The sequence below is a fragment of the Cololabis saira genome, chromosome 5 (genome assembly GCF_033807715.1).
Source record: "Cololabis saira isolate AMF1-May2022 chromosome 5, fColSai1.1, whole genome shotgun sequence".
Lineage (NCBI taxonomy): Eukaryota > Metazoa > Chordata > Actinopteri > Beloniformes > Belonidae > Cololabis > Cololabis saira.
In genome coordinates this window covers 33,903,434-33,923,712 of record NC_084591.1, presented here as the reverse complement: position 1 = coordinate 33,923,712, position 20,279 = coordinate 33,903,434, and the positions used below count along the sequence as shown (strand labels likewise).

At 45.6% G+C, this 20,279-nt stretch overlaps 2 protein-coding genes across 2 annotated transcripts in view; both read right to left on the bottom strand.

The window, feature by feature from the left end:
• LOC133444167 (uncharacterized) overlaps window positions 1–13,141 on the bottom strand; it is a 33,177-nt gene extending 20,036 nt beyond the window's left edge. Inside the window, exons 1-2 of the mRNA XM_061721720.1 lie at window positions 11,961–13,141; window positions 5,901–6,032 (exon numbers count right to left, since the gene is read on the bottom strand). Of these exons, the coding sequence (XP_061577704.1) occupies window positions 5,901–6,032; window positions 11,961–13,141 (1,313 nt within the window). The remainder of the gene's footprint in view (window positions 1–5,900; window positions 6,033–11,960) is intronic.
• Window positions 13,142–19,131: 5,990 nt separating this feature from the next.
• Window positions 19,132–20,279, bottom strand: part of LOC133444168 (synaptotagmin-7-like) — a 45,520-nt gene continuing 44,372 nt past the window's right edge. Inside the window, exon 3 of the mRNA XM_061721721.1 lies at window positions 19,132–19,215. Within this exon, the coding sequence (XP_061577705.1) occupies window positions 19,132–19,215 (84 nt within the window). The remainder of the gene's footprint in view (window positions 19,216–20,279) is intronic.

Below are 20,279 nucleotides of genomic sequence, written 5' to 3'. Positions count from 1 at the left end.
ACAGGCAAGGTCAGGGAATAATGAATGTTACACACTGCAACAGCATCTGATGGCCAGTGGGGAAAGCCGTGCGGTTGTTCGGCTCCCCACTGACGACAGCTGGGCCACAGCAACGCCATGACGCGCTGCTCCGTGGTGTTTGCAGCTCAAACACTTCACGTGTGTTTTACGTGAGGTAAATACTAGTGCGGGGCTCTGTAAAGGATGACTGGTGGCTTAATGAGTTCATGGTCAGTTTTCAGTGTCCCAAAGCTGGCTGACTTTATGGCAGGGTGTATCGCCATGGCAACCTATAAGCAGTACTGGAGTTGAGGGGGGGTGAGGGGGGATGGCATCCCTCCCTGAAATAAAAACAGTCCAAATCATCCCCCCTGTAAAACTGCAATCCCTCCTTTCCATCCCTTATGTCATTTCATCAATGAATGTGGTTTTACTGCTGTTTCAACATTTAGAGTCATCACCAGAAAAATAACACCAGAAAAATGTGACAATTTTCACCTGTTTCAGGTAAATTTTCACTTGAAATAAGTAGGCCAGTGTGGGACAAGATTTATCTTCTTATTACAAGCAAAAAAATCTTGTTCCACTGGCAGATTTTTCTACTTATTTCAAGTGAAAATCTACTTGAAACAGGTGAAAATTGTTGTTTTTTCCAGTGATGAGTCTTGTTTTAAGTGTAATGAGATTTTTTTTACTAAAATGAGACATTTTAACTAGAAATAAGACAAATATTCTTGAAGATTTTGAGTTTAAGCAGTGATCCATGTTACTTATCCTGTGAAGGACAGAGTCATATTGATAAGTTCAGAAAACTGTTTTTTATTGTTGTGTTTTGATGTATTTGATGTAAGCCCAGTGGATATTTAAAGCTTACAGAAGGCTGCATTTAACTGCTGCTATGTCATCCCTGCAGTATTTCTGCAGGTGTTTTGGTCAGTGCTATTATTTGTAATATATTATATTATTTGTAATCAGCACAAATTATCTGTCCCCATATGATAAAATCCACCATCCCCCCTGATTTTTTTTTACAACTCGAGTACTGCCTATAAGCTTAACCAGCTCAGAGCAGGTTCATGTATAAAGAAAAGCACAGGTGAAACCAGCGCCTGCTGACCAATCAGTTATTTTAGAAAATAAAGTATTGTGAAGCGTCTTCTGACCTCCGTCTGTCTCTCATGGTGGGGGGTGGGGGGTGGCTGCTTTCACAGCCTGAAACAGAGACTGAACACTTTAAGATTCATTCATGCTGACTCCCACAGATTAGAAACTAATCTTCACCATTCCTCTTTATTAAAATCGTCACTGAACTATAAAAGATTAGTTTCCATTTCCTCTGATGGCGTTTAAGCACAAATCTGCAGCTTATCAAGCTCGCCAAATCGGTTTGTATTAGCTCTTTACTTTCATGTTTCTATTAATATCTATATCCATCTTACCAAAGTTTCTAAAAAGTCATTTTAATCTCAAACTGTTTTTGGGATCCTGGATGACAGGACATGGAGCTGGACACTTCAAAAATAAACCCACTGAATGGTCTGAATCGTAATTTTATTGTTTTGTGTTTTACTTTGTAAAATTAGCAAAAGTTGTAGCTGACAGAATTACTCTGATTCCTCAATAAAAGACATATTTTAAACACGGGCTCACAAATTGTCTGATCTACTTGAAAATGTGGAGGTGATATCGATGAGCTTGTTCACCTTGAATACGTTATGAAGGCCCAATAAGAACTTTGGTGGAAGAAGAATTTATCTATTTAATTAAGCAGTGCAGCAACGTAAAAATATATTTTTTTAAATGTTGAAAAACATAATTAAAAAAGAAGTATTTTGTTTTAGCTCCCTTGGATAAGCCCCTTTCAGGAAATAGCAGATGACTTTCAAAAGGACTCATTGTTGCAAACTTTTCAAGTTACAAATATCAATATGTGCAAACATACACGTGCATCATTAAAATTACGCTGATGTAACAGATTTCAAAATTACCATTTTGCTGTAACTATACATATATAAATATATATATTCCGCTTCATTTGTCTTTTTTAATAACACAATCTTCTCTGAGATTCGTCCTTTATCTAATCATGCTTTGTAAACTTGTGTGCGCCTCAGGTTTCTTGCTTAGTCATCTGTTCTGTGTTGTTTTCACGCCGTCGTTCCCGCTGCTGTGGACTAAATTTCCCGTGAGGAACAATAAAGGTCTGAATCTAATCTTCGTCGTTGTGTGTTCTGATTTGTGTTTTTGCTTTTTGAAGTGCTTTTTTTTTTCATTGTTTGCACCTCAAGGACACTGCATGCCTTAAATAATACAGAATAACTCTTTAACGAGGCATTCTAACTGCATGCATGTACAAAGGGATGAGTTGAGTAAATCATATGTTCCCACAGACAAGGTTTATTTGGGTAATTGCAATGCATTACCGCTGAGTATTTGGCTAAAGTAGGGCGACTCATTTCTCCTGTGCATAGAGCGGCTCTTTGCTATTCACTGCGAGCACAGAGAACTCACTTTGATGTTGGGACTGATGGTGTTAACGTTTGAGAATCACATTAACTAATCACATTAACTTCAGAGGCTTTGTGCTTGGCTTTGCCAGTGACATGTTGTTCAAAGTTGGTCTAATAAATTCATGAGGTGTCAGATGAGCTTTGCAAATGCAGATGAGTGATGAGAATGAGTGTGTCTGTTTGTACAGGCTGTAATGATATGGCTACACACTGGGATGGGTGGGGGGACATGACGGGGGCAAACTTTAGAGAATTCCTCAAGAGCACAAGGGGGGGGGGGGCATTGCTAGACAGCTGGGGTTTCATATTCTACTGTCCTCATGACCCTTTTGTTGACATCATCAGTCAAATATTCACTTTTTTATCCTCTAATTACCTCAGACGCGACTGAGCGTATCAAAGACATAACCGTTTTTACATTTTTACAGGGGTTAATGTGAAAAGGTTTATTACCACTGATTTAATCTGTTTCTGAACCTACCGCTGATGTTTGTATCTTGACACAAATAAAAATGTCCCTCTTTCCTTTATCAGGGTGCCTTTATTTTTTTTTTAATTTTTTTATTTATTTATTTATTTATTTTTTCCCGGTTTTTTCCCATTTTTTACCACCCCGTGCTCCTACCTAAGTGACAGTCCTGGGCATTGCCATCCTCTACCAACCCCGGGAGGGCCCTGCACTGAGCTCAGGTCTCCTCCTTAACCTGAGGAGTGAGCAGGCCGCATCTTTTCACCAGACAGGGTGGGGCTTCTCCGGCAGGGTGCCTTTATGTTACAGACTTTCAACTTTCTTTTTAAAGAAAACTCTTTAATGGAAAGTTTTTTTTCAATGGGGTTTGCGCTAAATGTTTTTGAGTAATTAGTTCCTGAATAGGTTGTGGTGACAACTCTAAACTAAACATATGAAGCTACTTTGAGGTCTCAAGAAAACGTAACTTGAGCGAATGCAGCACTGAGTTTTTACATTGTGTCACTTTTGCACCCAACAATTTGTGGAATTGTAACTACATTTCCTTTACCGCAGACCCTGCAGACCTTGCAGACCCTGCAGACCCTGCAGACCCTGCAGACCCTGCAGACCCTGCAGACGCTGCAGACGCTGCAGACCCTGCAGACCCTGCAGACCCTGCAGACCCTGCAGACGCTGCAGAGTCAGACGCTGCAGACGCTGCAGACCCTGCAGACGCTGCAGACCCTGCAGACGCTGCAGACCCTGCAGACCCTGCCAATATGACCTGCTGGAGTTAAGCGTATAAAGTAACAAATTAACCAAAATGTGGATCTTTATCCAAACTGGAGAGTCGTATTTAGGAAAAACAATGTGCTGAGAGCATGACTGATTGAATCATGTTTAGACATCTGTGGAGTCAGGGCAGAAACCCCGAGGGACTGCATGCCCCCTGCCAGCTCACACCTTGCATCTCTAATGGACCGTCAGTTTCTGACATTTATTTCAGCTTCTCAATTTAGCAGCCAATTAAAGTGTGTCAAAAACATTCATTATACATTCAAATTTGTAATTTTAAATCAAACAACATAATAAAGGGCTCCAATAAAGTCACTTCACATCTCGGGGGAGGGATAGAGAGGTTAATTCATTCAAAGCTTGCAGTAGAGTCAAATCTCGACTCCAGTGTTTTTCTGTTGTGACTGGACTTTAAGCTGCCAGTCGCTCTGTTTTGAGTGAAAGAAATTAAATGAACTGAGGGCTAATCCTGGAAATACTACGCTGCACTCAGCCACCACTAATCGAGGTGAATCCTGCAGGCCACATGCTGCTACCTGCTTGCTGTTTCGTCCATTAGCTGATTTGAAAACCCATTTAAGGAGGTTTTCAGGTGAGTATGAGGAGCCGGACAGGCCGGGCCAAGTGTAAAGAGCGAATTACCCTGGAAAACGGTTCTCCTCTGAGGCTTTTATTAGTTTCACGGTAATCCTCAATGGAGATGAGTTTTGATGTTTGCAACAGCGACATTTGTGCTTTTTTTGTGACTTCATCCAGAGCATTGGTCACAGAGCGCTTGGGGGGGGCGAGAGGCTAAAGTGAGGCGAAATAACCGAGGCAAACTAACTGGGGGCATTGTGATGCTGCAAAGGCCAAAACAATAAAGGTGGTTATTTGTTCAGTGAGGACAATTAGGACGCGTGGAGTTTCATGTTGCAGCTGTGCCGTTTGGATGAGGACAGTCACTGTCATTTCACTGGACTGTACTTTTCAATAAAGAGTCAGACGGATGAAACACTTGTGAATGAAGACTAATCGGTGTGACGGATACATCAGAATGTGTTCGCACTCCTCTGCCATCTTGTTTAAGGTTGTGCCTCTCTCTTGTGCCGTTTTTCTCAGAATCACAGTGAGGTTAAAGCCACCTAATTGGACTGCGGCAGAAATTGGCGGCGCCGTATGTGCCCGAGGCGGGAACGTAGGACTTCACTTAGACTCTGGTGTTGGATGCTGCCACAGGCTCCAAACTGTCTACTTCACGTGACACGCCCTCTCTCTTCGTTTGTTCAGATTACCTCGATCATGTGAGAGGTTGGGCCTGGTGGGTCCTCGTGCATGGGTGGAAATAGTTCTGACTTCTAATATGAAAGTTGGCAGACGAGGAGAGGAGTTATTTTTAGCTGCATGTTTATGTAAGTGACGAACATGTTGTGGGATAATGAGGAGGCTCTCTGAGCCCTCTGTGCAGCTACAGAGACGAGACTCTCGGAGCGGCAGAGGGTGATTGAAGGAAGCTAATGAGCACGAGGGGAAGAAGAACACAGGAGTAGATCGGACTGGGATAACAGAAGTGTGGAAATGCAAGGGAGAGACAACAGTTTCCAGTGGGAGGTCTCAGAAAGGGGGGGGAAAGGCAGTGAAAGAGAATGCCATTGTGAGGATAATTACTGTCGTGAAAAAGAGAATGCTGTCGCGGGAAAACTATTTTATTTGATTGGCTGAAATATTGTCACTAAAACCTAAATAAAGGATTGGAGTACCAGTGATTCATGAGCTCATTACTGCTCTCCAGCAAACACCCCGAAATCTCTTTTTACTCATCTCAGCATTACACAAGTCTTTTCTCCCCCCCCCTTACATTTATTTTGGTAGTCAGCGCACAATTTTATATCTGCAGCAGGGCGGTGAGGTGTTATTTCAGGTGCATTTGTAGCACAACGCTCTCAAGCGCAGTGACTCACTGAAACCCGACAAAGAAAACTACTCTCTGAAATCAGCTCCCATTTCCCTTTAATACCCTCATATCCTTTCACTTGCACCCTGTTCCTCTCTCTCTCTCTTTCCCTCGCTCTCTCTCACACACACACACATACACACACACACACACACACACACACACACACACACACACATGCGCACGAGCGCGCTCACACGTTATCCGGTACCTCTTCTCAGGAGGGGGCTCCTGATTGGCTGGTGGAGCTGCCTGCGCTGCTTCCTGCAGGTCAGGGATATTGGCAAAGTCATCTTGCTCTGCCACACCAATGGTCAAAGCCAGGACCACCAGCTTCCCTTCACTGGCTCCCCCCAAAAAAAAGTACAATAGAGAGAAAACAGAGATGGAGAGAGCACAGGTGCCAAGGATAGAGGAATCGAGTATGAAGAAGGTGTGGCGCACGGGGGGAGAGAGGGAGAAGAGGGAGGGAGAGGTCATTTCAAGTGGCAGAGAGGACAAAAGGATGAGAGGCGACGGAACAATAAGAGATCATATTAGAGTAAACAGAAGAAAAGGGTCCAACAAGAAAGAACACAGCAAAACCACCCAAAAGCATCGTGTCCAGGGAAGGATATAAAGAAGGAACCTTAAAGGCCAAATTATTCATGATCTGATGATTTGATTAAAGAGTGCTGACAGAAGCTACAGCCTGTATTCACGTCCTACAGACAACAAGGTAATTAGTTAATGATTCTTAATGGATGTGACATTCGGCAGCTTTCACATCAGCCTCCGCATGTATAAGGAGTCGACGTGCACTCACGAAACCCACGCCCCCAGTCGTTTATCTACTCGTTTCACCTGCTTCCTGCTTTCCCTCCAGACTCACCTTTCCCTCCGAACATGCCAGGCATCTTTCTCTGCCGTTAAGATTTAATTGAGCCTCATTAAAAAGATCTGGACTAATTGTTTCTATTTGAGCAGCAGACTGTGTGGAGGTGTGCGCGGCGTGTCGCCGTTTTTCTGGGTCAGCGCGCTCTCGCTCTTCTCATTTCCTCTTTTTCATCCTGCTAGAGTTGCTCTCCACAATCCCCCCTTCATCCCTATCCCCTTCCCGTAATTCCCACGCCTCACCACCCCCCCCATAGCATAAGCCCCTGACTGAGTTACGACACCCGTGCTGTGTAAATACACCAAAGTTGTGATGTGTTGTCGCCACAAACTCAACTCTTTCCCCCTTTTCACGTGCCATCAGAAGCTTTACGCACATTTCCTAAAAGTCTGTTTCATTGCAGTTAAAAAAAACCCTCGGTAGAAGTGAAGAGTGTCAATATATTAGTTATCCTTTTATATTTTAACCTGTTATTTAATCCCATTACAACCTGATAAAAACAAGCGTTTTGTGACAGTTTGATGTGTTTCTGATTATGGTTGGTCGGTGTCACATCTGAATTGATATGTCGTTTAAAATAATGCCAATAAAGAATTACAGACTGTTTTTCCACACAGCTTCATCATTTTGTCAAATAGATAATGAGGATGTGTTGTTCATCTGCAGGGGTCACCGCAGGGGTCATCACACGCTGGGCAGGTAAAGGCTCTACGGCCTGCCTGACAACCCTCCCCATTGACACGATGAGCTGCTGGAACACATCAATGCAGCAACTGACTCCACTACTCCAAGGCCCTGTTTACCCAAAATATATTAAAGTTAAGGTTGTATAATGAATGTGTGCTGAAAGAGCAGACCTCTATCTTTAATTTGAGGGTGTTTAGAGCTTTAACGTGAATCTGCCTCTTCTTCACCGGGCCAGACGTAAGAGCAGAGCCGTCTGGGAGATTTGCGAGGCCCTGTGCGAAATGGCCGGGGGGGGGCCCGCGAAATTTTGGGTTTTTTCAGGTCAGATCGGGTGTTTATATGCGCAATTTTAACTCTCCAATTAGCAAAATACTGGATACCTTCCCCTGCCTCATCATCATCTCTTGCCTCGACGCGGGGCCCCACGGCTGCTTGAGACCCGGTCGGATCAGTGATTTTTGTAACAAATTTATCAAACAAGCCTTTCAGAGAGGCATTAAAGGGATTGTGACATGAAAAACACATTTTTCTTGATTTTTTGTGTTTTGTTGGGTGTCTTGACATCAATTACACCCAAAAAACAACGAACTTTTAACATTCAGTGTATTGTGTGCTTTCTGGGATTTTCCGCATAACTGTGCAAAAACGGCGCATGTGGTTTGGTGGCGGATCGTTACGTAACGATCCGCTAAATCACCGCCCCCTCCACCCAGCTCCCTGCCTCCGCTCCTCTCCAGCGCGCCATAAAGGCTGATTTATGGTTCCGCGTTACACCGACGCAGAGCCTACGGCGTAGGGTTACGCGGCGACGCGCACCATACGCTGAACCCTACGGCGTAGGCTCTGCGTCGATTTAACGCGGAACCATAAATGAGGCTTAACACGGAGCTGTTTAGAGCTTTTGTTCTAATCACCGGAGGAAAACTGCTAAGAAGACCCGCGGCCACTGACTGGACTTAAGATAAGGGGACAGTGCTGCTTGCATGCCTTTATTTTTATGATTGTTTGCTGTGGTTCGCCCTCCTGCTTTTCCGTGCATGCTTCCCGGCTTAACTTCCTGACGCCGCTGTGAGCGTATGGCTGGAGGAGGAGGAGGTTTGGAGGAGGAGCGGAGCAATGATTGACAGGAAAGGGGGGAAAGGAAGCATTTTTCACGGCGCAAAAAAACACTGTAATAAAAAGCCAGGAAAAGAGTACTAGAGTGAAGTTTTTCTTGTTACACTCTTTTAGACACATTTGAGGGATGTTGGCCAAAACTTTTAATAGTGTTAAAAGCATGTTAAAAATTATGTCACAATACCTTTAAACTCTTACATTTTCTTTCGTTTTTTTCTTTTTTCATCCCCTGATGGAAATTTCCTGAATCTGTCTCGTTCTCTCGACATTGTGTGACAGTTTGTTCCAACTCCACCCGTCTGGATCAGAGCAGCTTGTGTCTGCGCTTGGTCTGATCAGTTGTATTGAACAACAGACACGCGCATCATTGCACATATATTTATTGATATGCACCGACTAGTACACATTTAGGTCTGTAATGGAACGTGACTGTTGATATTTATAAGGGAAAAAAACGGCCCATAGCGCGAGGCCCCTTGGGGCGCGAGGCCCCGTGCGGTCGCACGGTTCGCACTCCCCTTGCGGCGGCCCTGCGTAAGAGTATAGCTCAATGAAAAGCTGTTTTGTGGATAGCTGTCAGTTATTTCATGTTCATTTATTTGTTAGTCGAGCAGGGAAAAATCTGTATCTATTTACCTATTTACTGTACAGCGAGCGATAACAACCAAATCAAATTCCATGTCTTGTCTGACCTGACCTGGCCAAGTAAACGTGATTCTGATTCTGATTCGGATTCTGATTTGGAATGTGGGATTGGTATTTGGGAACCGCTGCTGTGAATCAATATGTGATCAAAGGAGCCATTGGTTCAAGCGAGACGTCCGTGTACGCAAAAACAAAATAAAGCCATCAGCGAGATGGCAACAACAGACTGATCAGATAAGTCCTCCAAAAAAGAAGCGCTTCAGAGGGGAGATACAGTGAACCACGCGGCACAAGCCATTCAGAAAGGCAAATGAGATTAATAAGAGGCTTTAACCAGCTTGTGGTCACTGAGCATCACCTGCGTCACACCTGATGAAGTAAAGTAGACAGGAAGACGCAGCTCCCATTTGGATTTGTGATATTTAATTGATCATTTGAGAGAAAGCAGAAGCAGAGCAGAGTCCTGAAGTTTTATAAGACATGGTTCCTGCTCAGACTCTCTGCTCAGAATAATTGCAGCAATGTTGATTTTGCTTCACTTCAGAGTTCAGATGAGAGCAAAAACATAATGTGGAAGGCATCCGGGATTTTTTTTTTCTTTAAAGGAAATAGAGTTGAAATGTCTGCAAAGGTTGAGTCAGTCCTCAGTGGAGATGCTTCCCCTCTGAGGACAAAAGTAACCGCAGAAACAAATAATAACCGAAGAAAGCAGCGTTTAAGGCTGGCAGAGCGTTTTCAAGGAGAAACCCCGTTCTTGGGAGATGTGTATGAACTCCTCCTTTCAAGCCGTCAATGACTGCAGAGGATCCTTAGAAATAAGACGGTTTAAATAATCATTTTATTTATGCATTTGTGAACTTTCCAAATCCCAGTGGAGGTTAAGAATAGTCTTATTTGTATATAAAACAGTGCACATATTATTCACACTAGTTATCTGACTCCACTGCTCTTCTTACCATCTAAATATAGCGTATACTTTACTTTTAAGACAGTCGCTAGAGCATCACCGAGTGTTTCTAAAAATAAAGAAGCAGAGGCAAGAAAAGGAAGAGGCTTTAATGACGCTGGGATAAATTATCGATCTTATGCCAAAAGCCATGAAGAGCAATCTCCCGAGTGATCCATTTGGTTAAAGTTTTTCAAAGGCAAGATATCTGTGTCAGTGACATCAACGCGTTCATTGAGCTATGAATTTCCCAGACAGGGAATCTGGCCAAGACTGAAATTAACAGTCTTGAACAATGGGCCACGTCTAATACTGGACCTCGCTGTCATCAATCACCGGAGGGTGTTGATGGTGCAGTGAAGGAAATACACCAACGGTTGACCTCAAGTTTCACATTTACGAGGACGAGCAGCCACAGCTGACGATCGCGGGCGATATCGTCAGTGACCTTGGAGCATGCATGGTGCGCTACGTCGACGATGCCTGGTTAGTCACTGGCATTAGTTCAGCTGTGACGCCCACAGAAGCTTTAAGGCGCATAAAAAAAAAATAGAAATGAAGGGTGGAAGAGCCACTGTAAAACTGCTTCAGTGCATATTGTACATTTGCAGTACCTTGTCAGTGTCCTTGCTCATCCATCCCCACATCACCCTTTGTCTCGCTTATCTGCCCTCCCCACCTCCTCTGGGCATGGAGTAACAATATATTGCAGAAGTAATGGTGCTGGTGACACAAGATCAATGTGTCAGGGTTGAAGCACAAATCTGCACACAGCTGCTTAACCCTGGTTCTTGTTCTGATGCACAGTGACATGCCAGTGTCTGACGTACACACGCTCACGTGCACCGCAGCAGCAAAGCCAGCTGACGATAATCTATCAATATGAACGTTACAGCGATTCCTTGCAAAAGGCACGTTGACATAGACAGAATTATATGTATATGCCACCAAAACAAGATATTCAGCAGTCAATCCAAGTGACAGCTCAGACACAACATGGCGTAATTGGGTAAGACGGCGTATTGATGAATATATTTGGACTTCTGGTGTCACCATCTTGGGGGATATCGTGAAGCAGAGCCACAAGCTGTGTTTTGTGAGGACGAATGCTGCAGACAAGCTGAATGCTGCTGAAACAGATGTTACTGTTCAGCAGAGCGTGCAGCGTAACCATTTAACAATTGTCTCACCAAACAGGAAAGAAGCAGCCCACACATGTCACACCTTCATGCCAACCTCCGTGCATGTGGCTTCCTCCAATGTGCTTTTTAACAGATTGCTCGGTACACGGAGCTTGTGTGTGTTTTAATGGACCTCATCTGGGACCCGGCACCATGCATCCATATTAAAAAGCCCTGAGAGCTATCGTAGCTCATTTTGTGTTGAAATGCTGACTTTTCATTCAGCCTCTGAAATAAAATCTAATAAACATATATAATTGTTTAATCTCAGTTTCTGATATGACATCTTAATAAAGACAGCGATGCAGCACAGCTATAGAGCTTAGGGCTCAAACACAACAGCGTATTTACATTCACAACGCTACGCTCATTAACATTTTAATAGCTTTTCCATATAAGCTCATTTATTTACTCCTCACTTATATTAAGCCTCATCGTGCTACATCACTACTGTCAGCTATAGCATGGGCTCGGTGGCCTCGGTAACGTATACGGCACATCGTCCTCCCGTACAGCAGGATGACTGAGTTCAGCTGTGAACACTCTTACAGATGTTTGACAGGCGGACAGAAGTAATATCCTTCCCTGGATGTCAGATGCAAGCTCATAGAAAACTCCTGAAGGAAGATGGAGCCGTGGATAAACTTCAGTGCAGGTTAGTTAGTACTTAAACATGTATTCATTTAAAATTATGTGACGCATAAAGGACTACACGTTAAAGACATACCTGACACAGATCTGCCATAACACGGACACACAGAGGCCTGAGCGGCACTGAAAACACTCCATGAAGACAAGTGTGAAGAGTTTGTTGAGACTCACAGGAAGGACTTGACATCCAGGCCGCGGTTCCGGATCTGGTCCATCATGTAATCCCAGCTACCGGGACTGGCACGTGAGCGCCCTCCTGCTGCACCTCCCCTATAGCGAGAGGCACCTGCTCCTGCCGGGCTCCCCCGTGACCCCCGGGAACCGCCGCTGCGTGTACCTGCACCCCCACCCTCACCGCTGCTGCTGCCGCCGCCTCCCTCTCCTCTCCCAACACCGCCGCCTCCCCCGGGCTGTCCGGGGCCAGTGTGCAACTGTCCCAGGCTCTGGGATGTGGTGGGGGGGTGGCCGAGGCCGAGGCCGGGGCCCGGCGGCTGGATGAGCGGCTGCTGCAGGCTCTGCTGGCGCAGCAGCGTCCGAGGCCGCGGCAGGCCGGACGGGGGCTGCTCCACGGCGGAAGCATGGGAGAGGACTGCATCGCCAAAGCTGGGGGGGCAGAGGAGCAGGGAGGAGAGGGAGCGTGTAGAAGGCCACGGTCGGCACAGAATCGGTTTATGAGTAGAAGCGATGGAGTCAGAGGCAGAAGAGGGGGAGGAAGGTGTGGAAAGGGAGCCATGGTGAGAGGAGGAGAGTTCATCAGAAGTAAAGAGAGGTGAAGAGTTATCAGAGACCAGACAAGGGGGCACGGGGCAGCAGGGAGGCACAGCAGAGGAAGTCAGATTGACACCAGAATAGAAAAGGGAAAGTTCATCCGAACAGGAAGTTGAAGATTGTGATGAGGAACGGGGGATGGAGGCGTTCAAGGGCAAAGTGGAAGAAGAGGCAGAGGGAGGAGAGTTGGGGGGTGGGGACAAGAGAAGGAGGAGAGAGACAGAGAGCAACGTGAGGCAGCAGCAGTAACAGCAGTAGCAGAAATAGCAGTAGAAGGTGCAGCCTGAGTGACGGTCGCTGTGTGCTGCGTGCTGCTCGGGAGGCTGCGCGGAGCAGCAGGGTGCAGGCTGGGAGCTGGTCTCGTGAGTCTGCGTCAGGCGTGACGGCGTCTTGTGTGGCTGCGCGGTTTGAGCGTGGCGTTTGCATGAGGACGAGGTTCGCAGCGGCATAGGTCGGATGATCCTCGTCCGCAGGGGCGTAGCGCGATTCTGTGCCACGTGCCCGCGGCGAGGCGCGTGGGTCGCGGTTTTGCAGCTCCCAGGCCTCCCCGACGAGGGTTTTTTGGTCTGATGCGGTATCCCCATCTCGTCTACTAGTCAGTTTCCATCACTGACAGTATCTCCGCTTTTCTAAGTATTTTTCGTCTTTTAAATACACGCTGAACCTCCAGAGACGTCCCAACAGCCAACCAAGTACTACGGCATGACTCCCTCCCTCTGTCAGCTCCGGCTCTAACACTCCTCCACTTCATAAATGCTTGTTATTGGTTAAATTGATGTTCGTAAAATGTCACAACCACATAAAAGTGCGTTCCCATAACATCACTTGCTTCATTCCTGTGTTTTGCAGCCTCCACGGTACCGCTCATCACCTTTTCTCTCTATTTTATTTTACTCACTAAATATATCCTCCTCTCCCAGATCGCTGTGTAACCCAGGCTACCAGAATTAGGTCATAACAGAGCTTTTTCACATCACTCAGGCGTAGTTTACTCCACTTTGCATTACCTCATCTAACACAATTTCGCACAGGGCTTTTAATGTCATATCGATCACAAATAAAAGGGTCAGAAGGGCGATGGAAGGTTCTGCAGAACTAAACCAGTCTATGGGAAGAGCCCAAAGAAAAAGTTTAAAAAGAGAAGAGTGCTTTTACATGGCGATATAAAAATGGAGAGAGTGATGGGAAGATATGAGCAGAGGGTGCCGATGAAGGAGAGATGGAAAATGGGGTGCGAGACACAAACACAAGAGACACAGACACTTATAGCAGCCCGAAAATAGAATCCAATTATAGACAGGGGCAAAAAGAAAGATGAGAAGAGGAGGGAGGGAGTTGGTGATGAGCGCAAATGTGGTGTGGAGGAAGAAATCACAGGCGCCAATAAAAAGGTGTAAAAAAAAAAAAAACCACAACACTTAACTACCCCATTTACAGCACGATGAATAAATGACATCAGAAGTCACTACAGTGCGATATATTCAGTCCCTGACCGATGCGTGGTTAAAATTTCATACCTAAACCTCGACCGGCACCATGTGACGCTCGATTTCCGCCAGGGAATGAAAATGAGAAGATTTCCGTGTTGCACTTTTTAAAATGAGGTTTGCAGGCTCTGCAGTTCCTCACATGAATAAATCAGGCTCTCCTGCAGGTCTGTACACAAGCTACTCGGTGTCGACGGGTTGTCGGCTGAAGTTTTGAGTCGGTGCGATGCAGGCCGAGCTATTCTGGTCATCTGTCATTGAGAAGTCACGTTTCCCTGGTGCTGACGCTGGGATGTGGGCCTGCACGCACACCTTGTCACCTAAGCTGCACCTTCCTCCCTGCTGAACCCGACTCGTGGATTCACTGGCACTGCTGCTCAGGGAAAGACTCGTGACACTAACGTGTTTGTGAGAGCACGGCATTTGTTTTGATTTGTTTGGTTGTTTTTCTTCAGTTTTCCTCCGGTTCTGAACTCACTTGCTGGGTCTCAATCCTCCGGACTGCACGTGTCCCTGGACGGTCTGCCACCTCCCGGCCTTCACTCCCTCTGTCACCATGCTCTTCACGCTGTCACTGCGATAAGGACCCCCCCCAGCATCCCCATGCCCAGCGGCTGCCCCCTTCTGACCCCCTGACACTGCCCCACTAAGGGAAAGAGACAGGGCGCGGAGATCCCACGGGCGGGCGGAGGGAGAATAATGACAGGCAGAAGAGAAAAAAGACCAAAGAGTGTGAGACAGACATACAGAAACAGGAGAATAAATTGAGCAACCACATGGTAAAGGAGGTGAGACAGATCAGCAGACCTAGTTTTCCAGGCCACATGACAGGAAAGTGGATGAAAGAAATCTGGAATCCAGTGTGGAGAAAGAGGGGTGGGGAGCAACGGTGAGAGGAGCATGTAGACGGAGCCTGTAGAGGGTGGAAAACCAGGAACAAGGTCCTCCTTTGGGCCTGAGAGACTAATACTTCAGCAGCAGTGTGCAGAAACTGGTCATTTAGTTCCTAGTCCGTCATTAATTTGGGCACTGAGATCAGCTCATGTGGGAAGTCGTGCAAAGGTGCAGGTGTTCAAAGCACTGATGAAAATTTAAGCCCTCGATCTGTGAAGTCATGCTTGTCCTTTAGACACCTTTTAAAATTACTTACATTAATCAGGAAGAAGTTACATAAAATGCACCACATCTGAAAGCACCGGTACCAAACTGAGAACGCTGGCCTCCAGAACAAGTGTTAAAAGCAGTGGGCGACTCAGATTTCATCCTAAAACTGGTGCAGTGATGATCAAAATTAAAGAACAGTAGTGCCCTCTGGTGACATGACTACACTTCATTAATATGCACGGCTGTCCTGCTCTCGGGGATGCAACACACGAGGCAGCTAAGATGCTTCATGCCCCCCTGTGTGGGGTCAGGGGATGCTCAACCTGCCTTGGGGTCCCCTGTCGCATTTAACTCCGAACAGGTGGGATTTATCATCCACGGCAGCAACTTGCATGACGCTGCCAGAGTGACGTCGAACACTTGAGCCTCATTTACTAAGCCGAGCACAAGTAAAATCCCAAATACATGTGGTCGTAACCCATGATGAGCATTCACAGCACCAGATCAGATGTTCAGATTTAAATGTAGTTTCTGTTACAGAGGAAATCTCATTTTCAGCATTTTCTACAAATTTGACTGTGTACATTTCAAAGGTGGCTAATGTCATTGCAACCTTTTTTTCAACAATGGTGTGGTGATTTAAAAAACTGTTTGTCTCTTAACTTAATGTCAATGCTTCGACATAGAGACGGGCTAAATGAGGCCCGGTGTCGTCTCAGAGACTGAAAGCTGCTGATCTCAAGAGGATTTCAAAAGGGAAACTATTTCCAAGCAGCCCCTTGGCTTTGAGGACGTATCATTGGTTGGAGTCAAGAGATCGTCCCTGTTTCTCACTCTGGGAAATACCATAATAACACGGTCTTGTAAAAAATGAATGTCTCTTTTTTTACCAGCAAATGCAAAAGTGGTGAAAACAGAACATTTATGCAATAATGCATGAATGTTTAAAAGTAAATTTATGAGCAACAACTGACAAGCTGGAAGGCTTTCCAGGGAGTGAACCTGACAGCAGAGGTCAAAGGCTGGAAGTTTGAGATCAGCAGCCATCACCTCGAGGCAGTTTCATCCACTGTGCTCACCATCACGCTAATGCTTCTTTCCTCCGAGTAATCTAAGTCACAGCCCTCAACAGATAGGCCAGGTAAATACGAGCGGTTATTAAAAACCTTCAGATGGATTCCTGGTAGCAGGAAAGCTAAGCTTAGAGTCCTCTCAGTGCCGGAGGGAGTTAGGCATGACCTTGCCGGTGCTTTATTGGATTCAAGCGCCCATACGGTGCAAAAGAGACTTACTGCAATAAGGAAAAACACTGTTATCTTGTTTCCCAAAGTGATGGACGGTATAAGCAGTTTAAGTGATTCAATGTTAGCGTGGTACACATTAGATAATACATTGATGGGAATCAGAGAGAAGTCACAGATGGATGTAACGACAGGTGAGCACTGGCACCACACTGCAACCACCGCAACCCGGTGCAACGGTCAACCCTCCACAAACCACAGCCACAACCACAACGGGCAGATTTCAGTCAACACAAGCAGAGAACAAGGAGCTGCACAGGTTAAAAAGCAACATCTGTTGAAGATACACACATTTCTTTTGGAGAAGGAAAAAAAAAGAGGGTTGTCCGTCTCCATGGTCACTCCATGGGAGAGAGGTGAGAGGTAAGAGGTCAGGAGTTAGTGCCGAGCGGCAGGGCTGTAGGGAGTGAGGGGGCATCTCCGCATGTGCTTCTTGTGAGGTGATATCATACGAGGAGAAGCAGAAACCTCCTGGAGGGGGGCTTTTTGGTTAAAGTAATACAGGAAACTGTAATGTTCCTGTGTGACATTTTCTACACTCACAACCAGATTACGAGCAATCATAATCACTGGTTCCCTGCAGCGTGTCAGTACAGGATGGGGTTATTTTTGTTGTTGCTGTTGATGATACAAATTATGTTATATAACAGAAAAAAAAAGGTCCACAAATGTGCAGTGTGTTAAATTGCAACACATCTACTAAATTGGATTTTTTGGAAAGAAAGGGTTCTGTCTTTAGGAGCAGCGACGTAATCAGGGTTCTTAAAGGAGGGACGTCGTGACATCTACACAAAAGTTGATGCAATTTCCTTGAGTCTAAATGAAAAGTCTGGGACATGCTTTGTCAAAGGATACGTTTTCCACCATGTCGCCACAGCTCCAGCCCAGGTCAGCAAGGCATGATGAGCAGCTGGATGGATATAAAGATGGGCAGTCTGCATAAAAGTACTCTGATCTGGGTTGGTGATGTCACAGCGACAGTTTTAGATATAGGCATATGTATTTTTTTAAAGAACCAATGTTTCATCTGTAGTTTTTTTACATAACATCCCCTTTACAGTTCAATTTGATGAGGTTGGTTAGCGATGTTGACTTTAGGAGAGGGGATGTCTGAGGACAGAAGGAAGGAAGGGAAGGAGACTTGAGAAACAGAGGAGGAAAGGAGGAAGAGAGGGAACATAGATGGGGGGGGGGGGGCTGCCCCCTGCCTCGTTACAGCCCTGCACAGGGGGACGTCTCTTACCAGACTTGGACCAAGACTCACTTGAGCGTGAGGCGAGGATCTCCATATGGGGCATAGGGAGAAATGTTAAGTACGAACTCCTTGGGCGGATAGGAGCTCCACCTCTGCTGCACTGTGCTGCTGTCATTGTTATTCCAAAAGTCTCTGTCTAGATCACTGCGGCCAAAGAGAGAGACAGGTCAGAGCAACACAACCACGGACAGCCTCCGCACCAACCCAGAATTAGCAAAAGCGCTCCTCCGCCTGTCGATGACGCAGGGCTCGGTTTGAGGACCGGGCTCGTTCTTACAGCTGCATCCGACCACAGTTTGAACTGAATGCAGCCCAATTTTAAGCCGGCAAACGAGTCGCCACAGTGGTTTGATTAATAAATGAAAGAGGAGCAGTCTGGGGGTAAATTGCATACACAGGGGGCTTCTTGGGCAGCAGCATATAAACAAAAAAGAGTAAGAAAACAAGACAGATTGCAAGAAAATAATTTAAAAAATCAAATTATTCAGCGTGTGATTACATTTTGTTCATCAAAAACGCAACAACTCAGGAAAGACATTTGAGTAAACATTAAATTAAATAAAATGAAGACCTGTGCCCCCGTCCTAAGGAGCAAGCAGTGAGAAAGCATGAAGACGAGGCACGAGGCAGAGGAATAAAACACAGACAGTCAAATAGAGGAGGAGAAAAGGTGAGCAGAATCACTAATGTTGTACAAGTCACACAGCTGTGCTCAGCGCTGCAGCACGGGGACAGAGCCGGACAGAGAGGACGGCAGAGAGAAGGAAGCTGAAATGACCAACAGAGCGCACGACAATGCATCTGGAGCCAGTGAGAAAGAAAATGTAAAAATTAATAGCTTGAGGAACCCACATCAGAACACATTCGTGAGCGAAAGCCCAGTCTCACAGCTTAAAACTGTCCATTCAGGGAGGCAAAAAAGCACATGGAGAGAAAAAAATCAGGCTACAGAAGAAAAGTAGTGATAAACAGGGTTAAAAGAGGTATTTAGTGGACTGCAGTGGTGTGCAAGACAGAATAAATCTGACATTTTCTGGCACTAACCTACGGCCATGTTTAATCAAGAAGAGAAAAATACCTTAATCAGAACTTCCGTCCTGCAAGAAATGTCACCACAAAATTGTCCCCAAACATTCAGATTTCCAGCCTTAAACAATGAGAGCTGAAGTCCCCCCCCCCCTGCTTTTTCTCTTGAAGCTGAACCGGTGCAGAGCACTTTAAAGCATCTCAAGCGTTGTACAGCCAAAAGCCTCACAGGTCAGATAATATAGATTTAATCTGGATGGATTTAATCAAACAAGCTCTGGCAGGGATTGTTCACTTCAAGATAAAACAACAGCACGAGGAGGGGGGGGGGGGGACACAAAGTTGAAGATGATGGAGATGGTTGTCACCGGCCTGTTCTGCCCCAACCAGTTACCAGGGACTTACTTGATGGCTTTCTTCTCCCCTCGCCCACGTGCCGAGTCTGGAGTGCCTGCTGCTTCCACCGCCGGCTTATTCCTCTTCCCCTTGAACCAGCAGAAAGGCAGAGATGACCGAGAAATTAAAGAAACATAAGGTTAGCTAAGATTTGTCCTGTGTTTTATTTTTTTTGCTGTGCTAATTTAAAGTGAAAATGCCTCTGCTATTATCTCAGGAACAGTGCGCCGCCAGTGCTCGCCAGTCCTCGCCGTACCCTGATTACGCTAATCAAAGTCAAATCAAATCCGCTGTGAGGAGTCAGTTCTTACCATGATTATCATTCGCAACACCCTGAAATTTACATGGCAATTGCCTCTTTAAGGTAAATCATTGAGTACCGGAGAGTTGCGCCTTTAAAGTCCTGCACAAGTATAATTTCAAACAGCCTGAGCATGACCTGAGGTAACCATGGCAATAATGACAATTCAAAGGGCTCAAAAAGTAAGGTCTGCTGTGAGCTTCCTCCTGGAAAAGCTTGTAATAGTTGAAGGTGTTTCACACGCATCACATCCAAGGTAATCTCTGCTGATACTTTCCTACGAGTGGAAGAGGGGAGGGATCAGTCTAAAGCCCCCCCCCCCACCACCACCACCACCACCACAGATATCACGAGTGCAACACTGACAGTGATGCTCTGATACACATCAAAGATGGGTCAGGACTCTTCATCCCAGACAGACAGCGAGAGTAAAACACTCCTGATCAAAAGCATAATTTGGCTCGGCTCAGACCTTACGGTGGCTGAAGGTCAGATTCCCACAGCAGCTAAATGGGATGAATTTTCCTGTTCAAAGGCTTCGGGTTCAATCGTGTGGGAGCATATATGTTCCAATAAAACAGGTTCTGCCTTAAACGCTTTCAGTACCATAACTAGACATATTGAACAATGACTCCCCACAAGTTAAAGTAAAAACTTCAATCCAATCATCTGTTAGTAGCATGTTCCATTTGTACTTGGAAGTCGGAATTTTCCACCAGAGTGCACACCCTTCACTGTTTAGTGCGGATGTGTGTTACTAGTGGGTGTCTCCTCGTTGTTGCCTGCAAGATTCAAGATTCTTTAATGTCATGTACCTTGTAACAACAAATGAAATGTTCTGTCCTCGGTGTC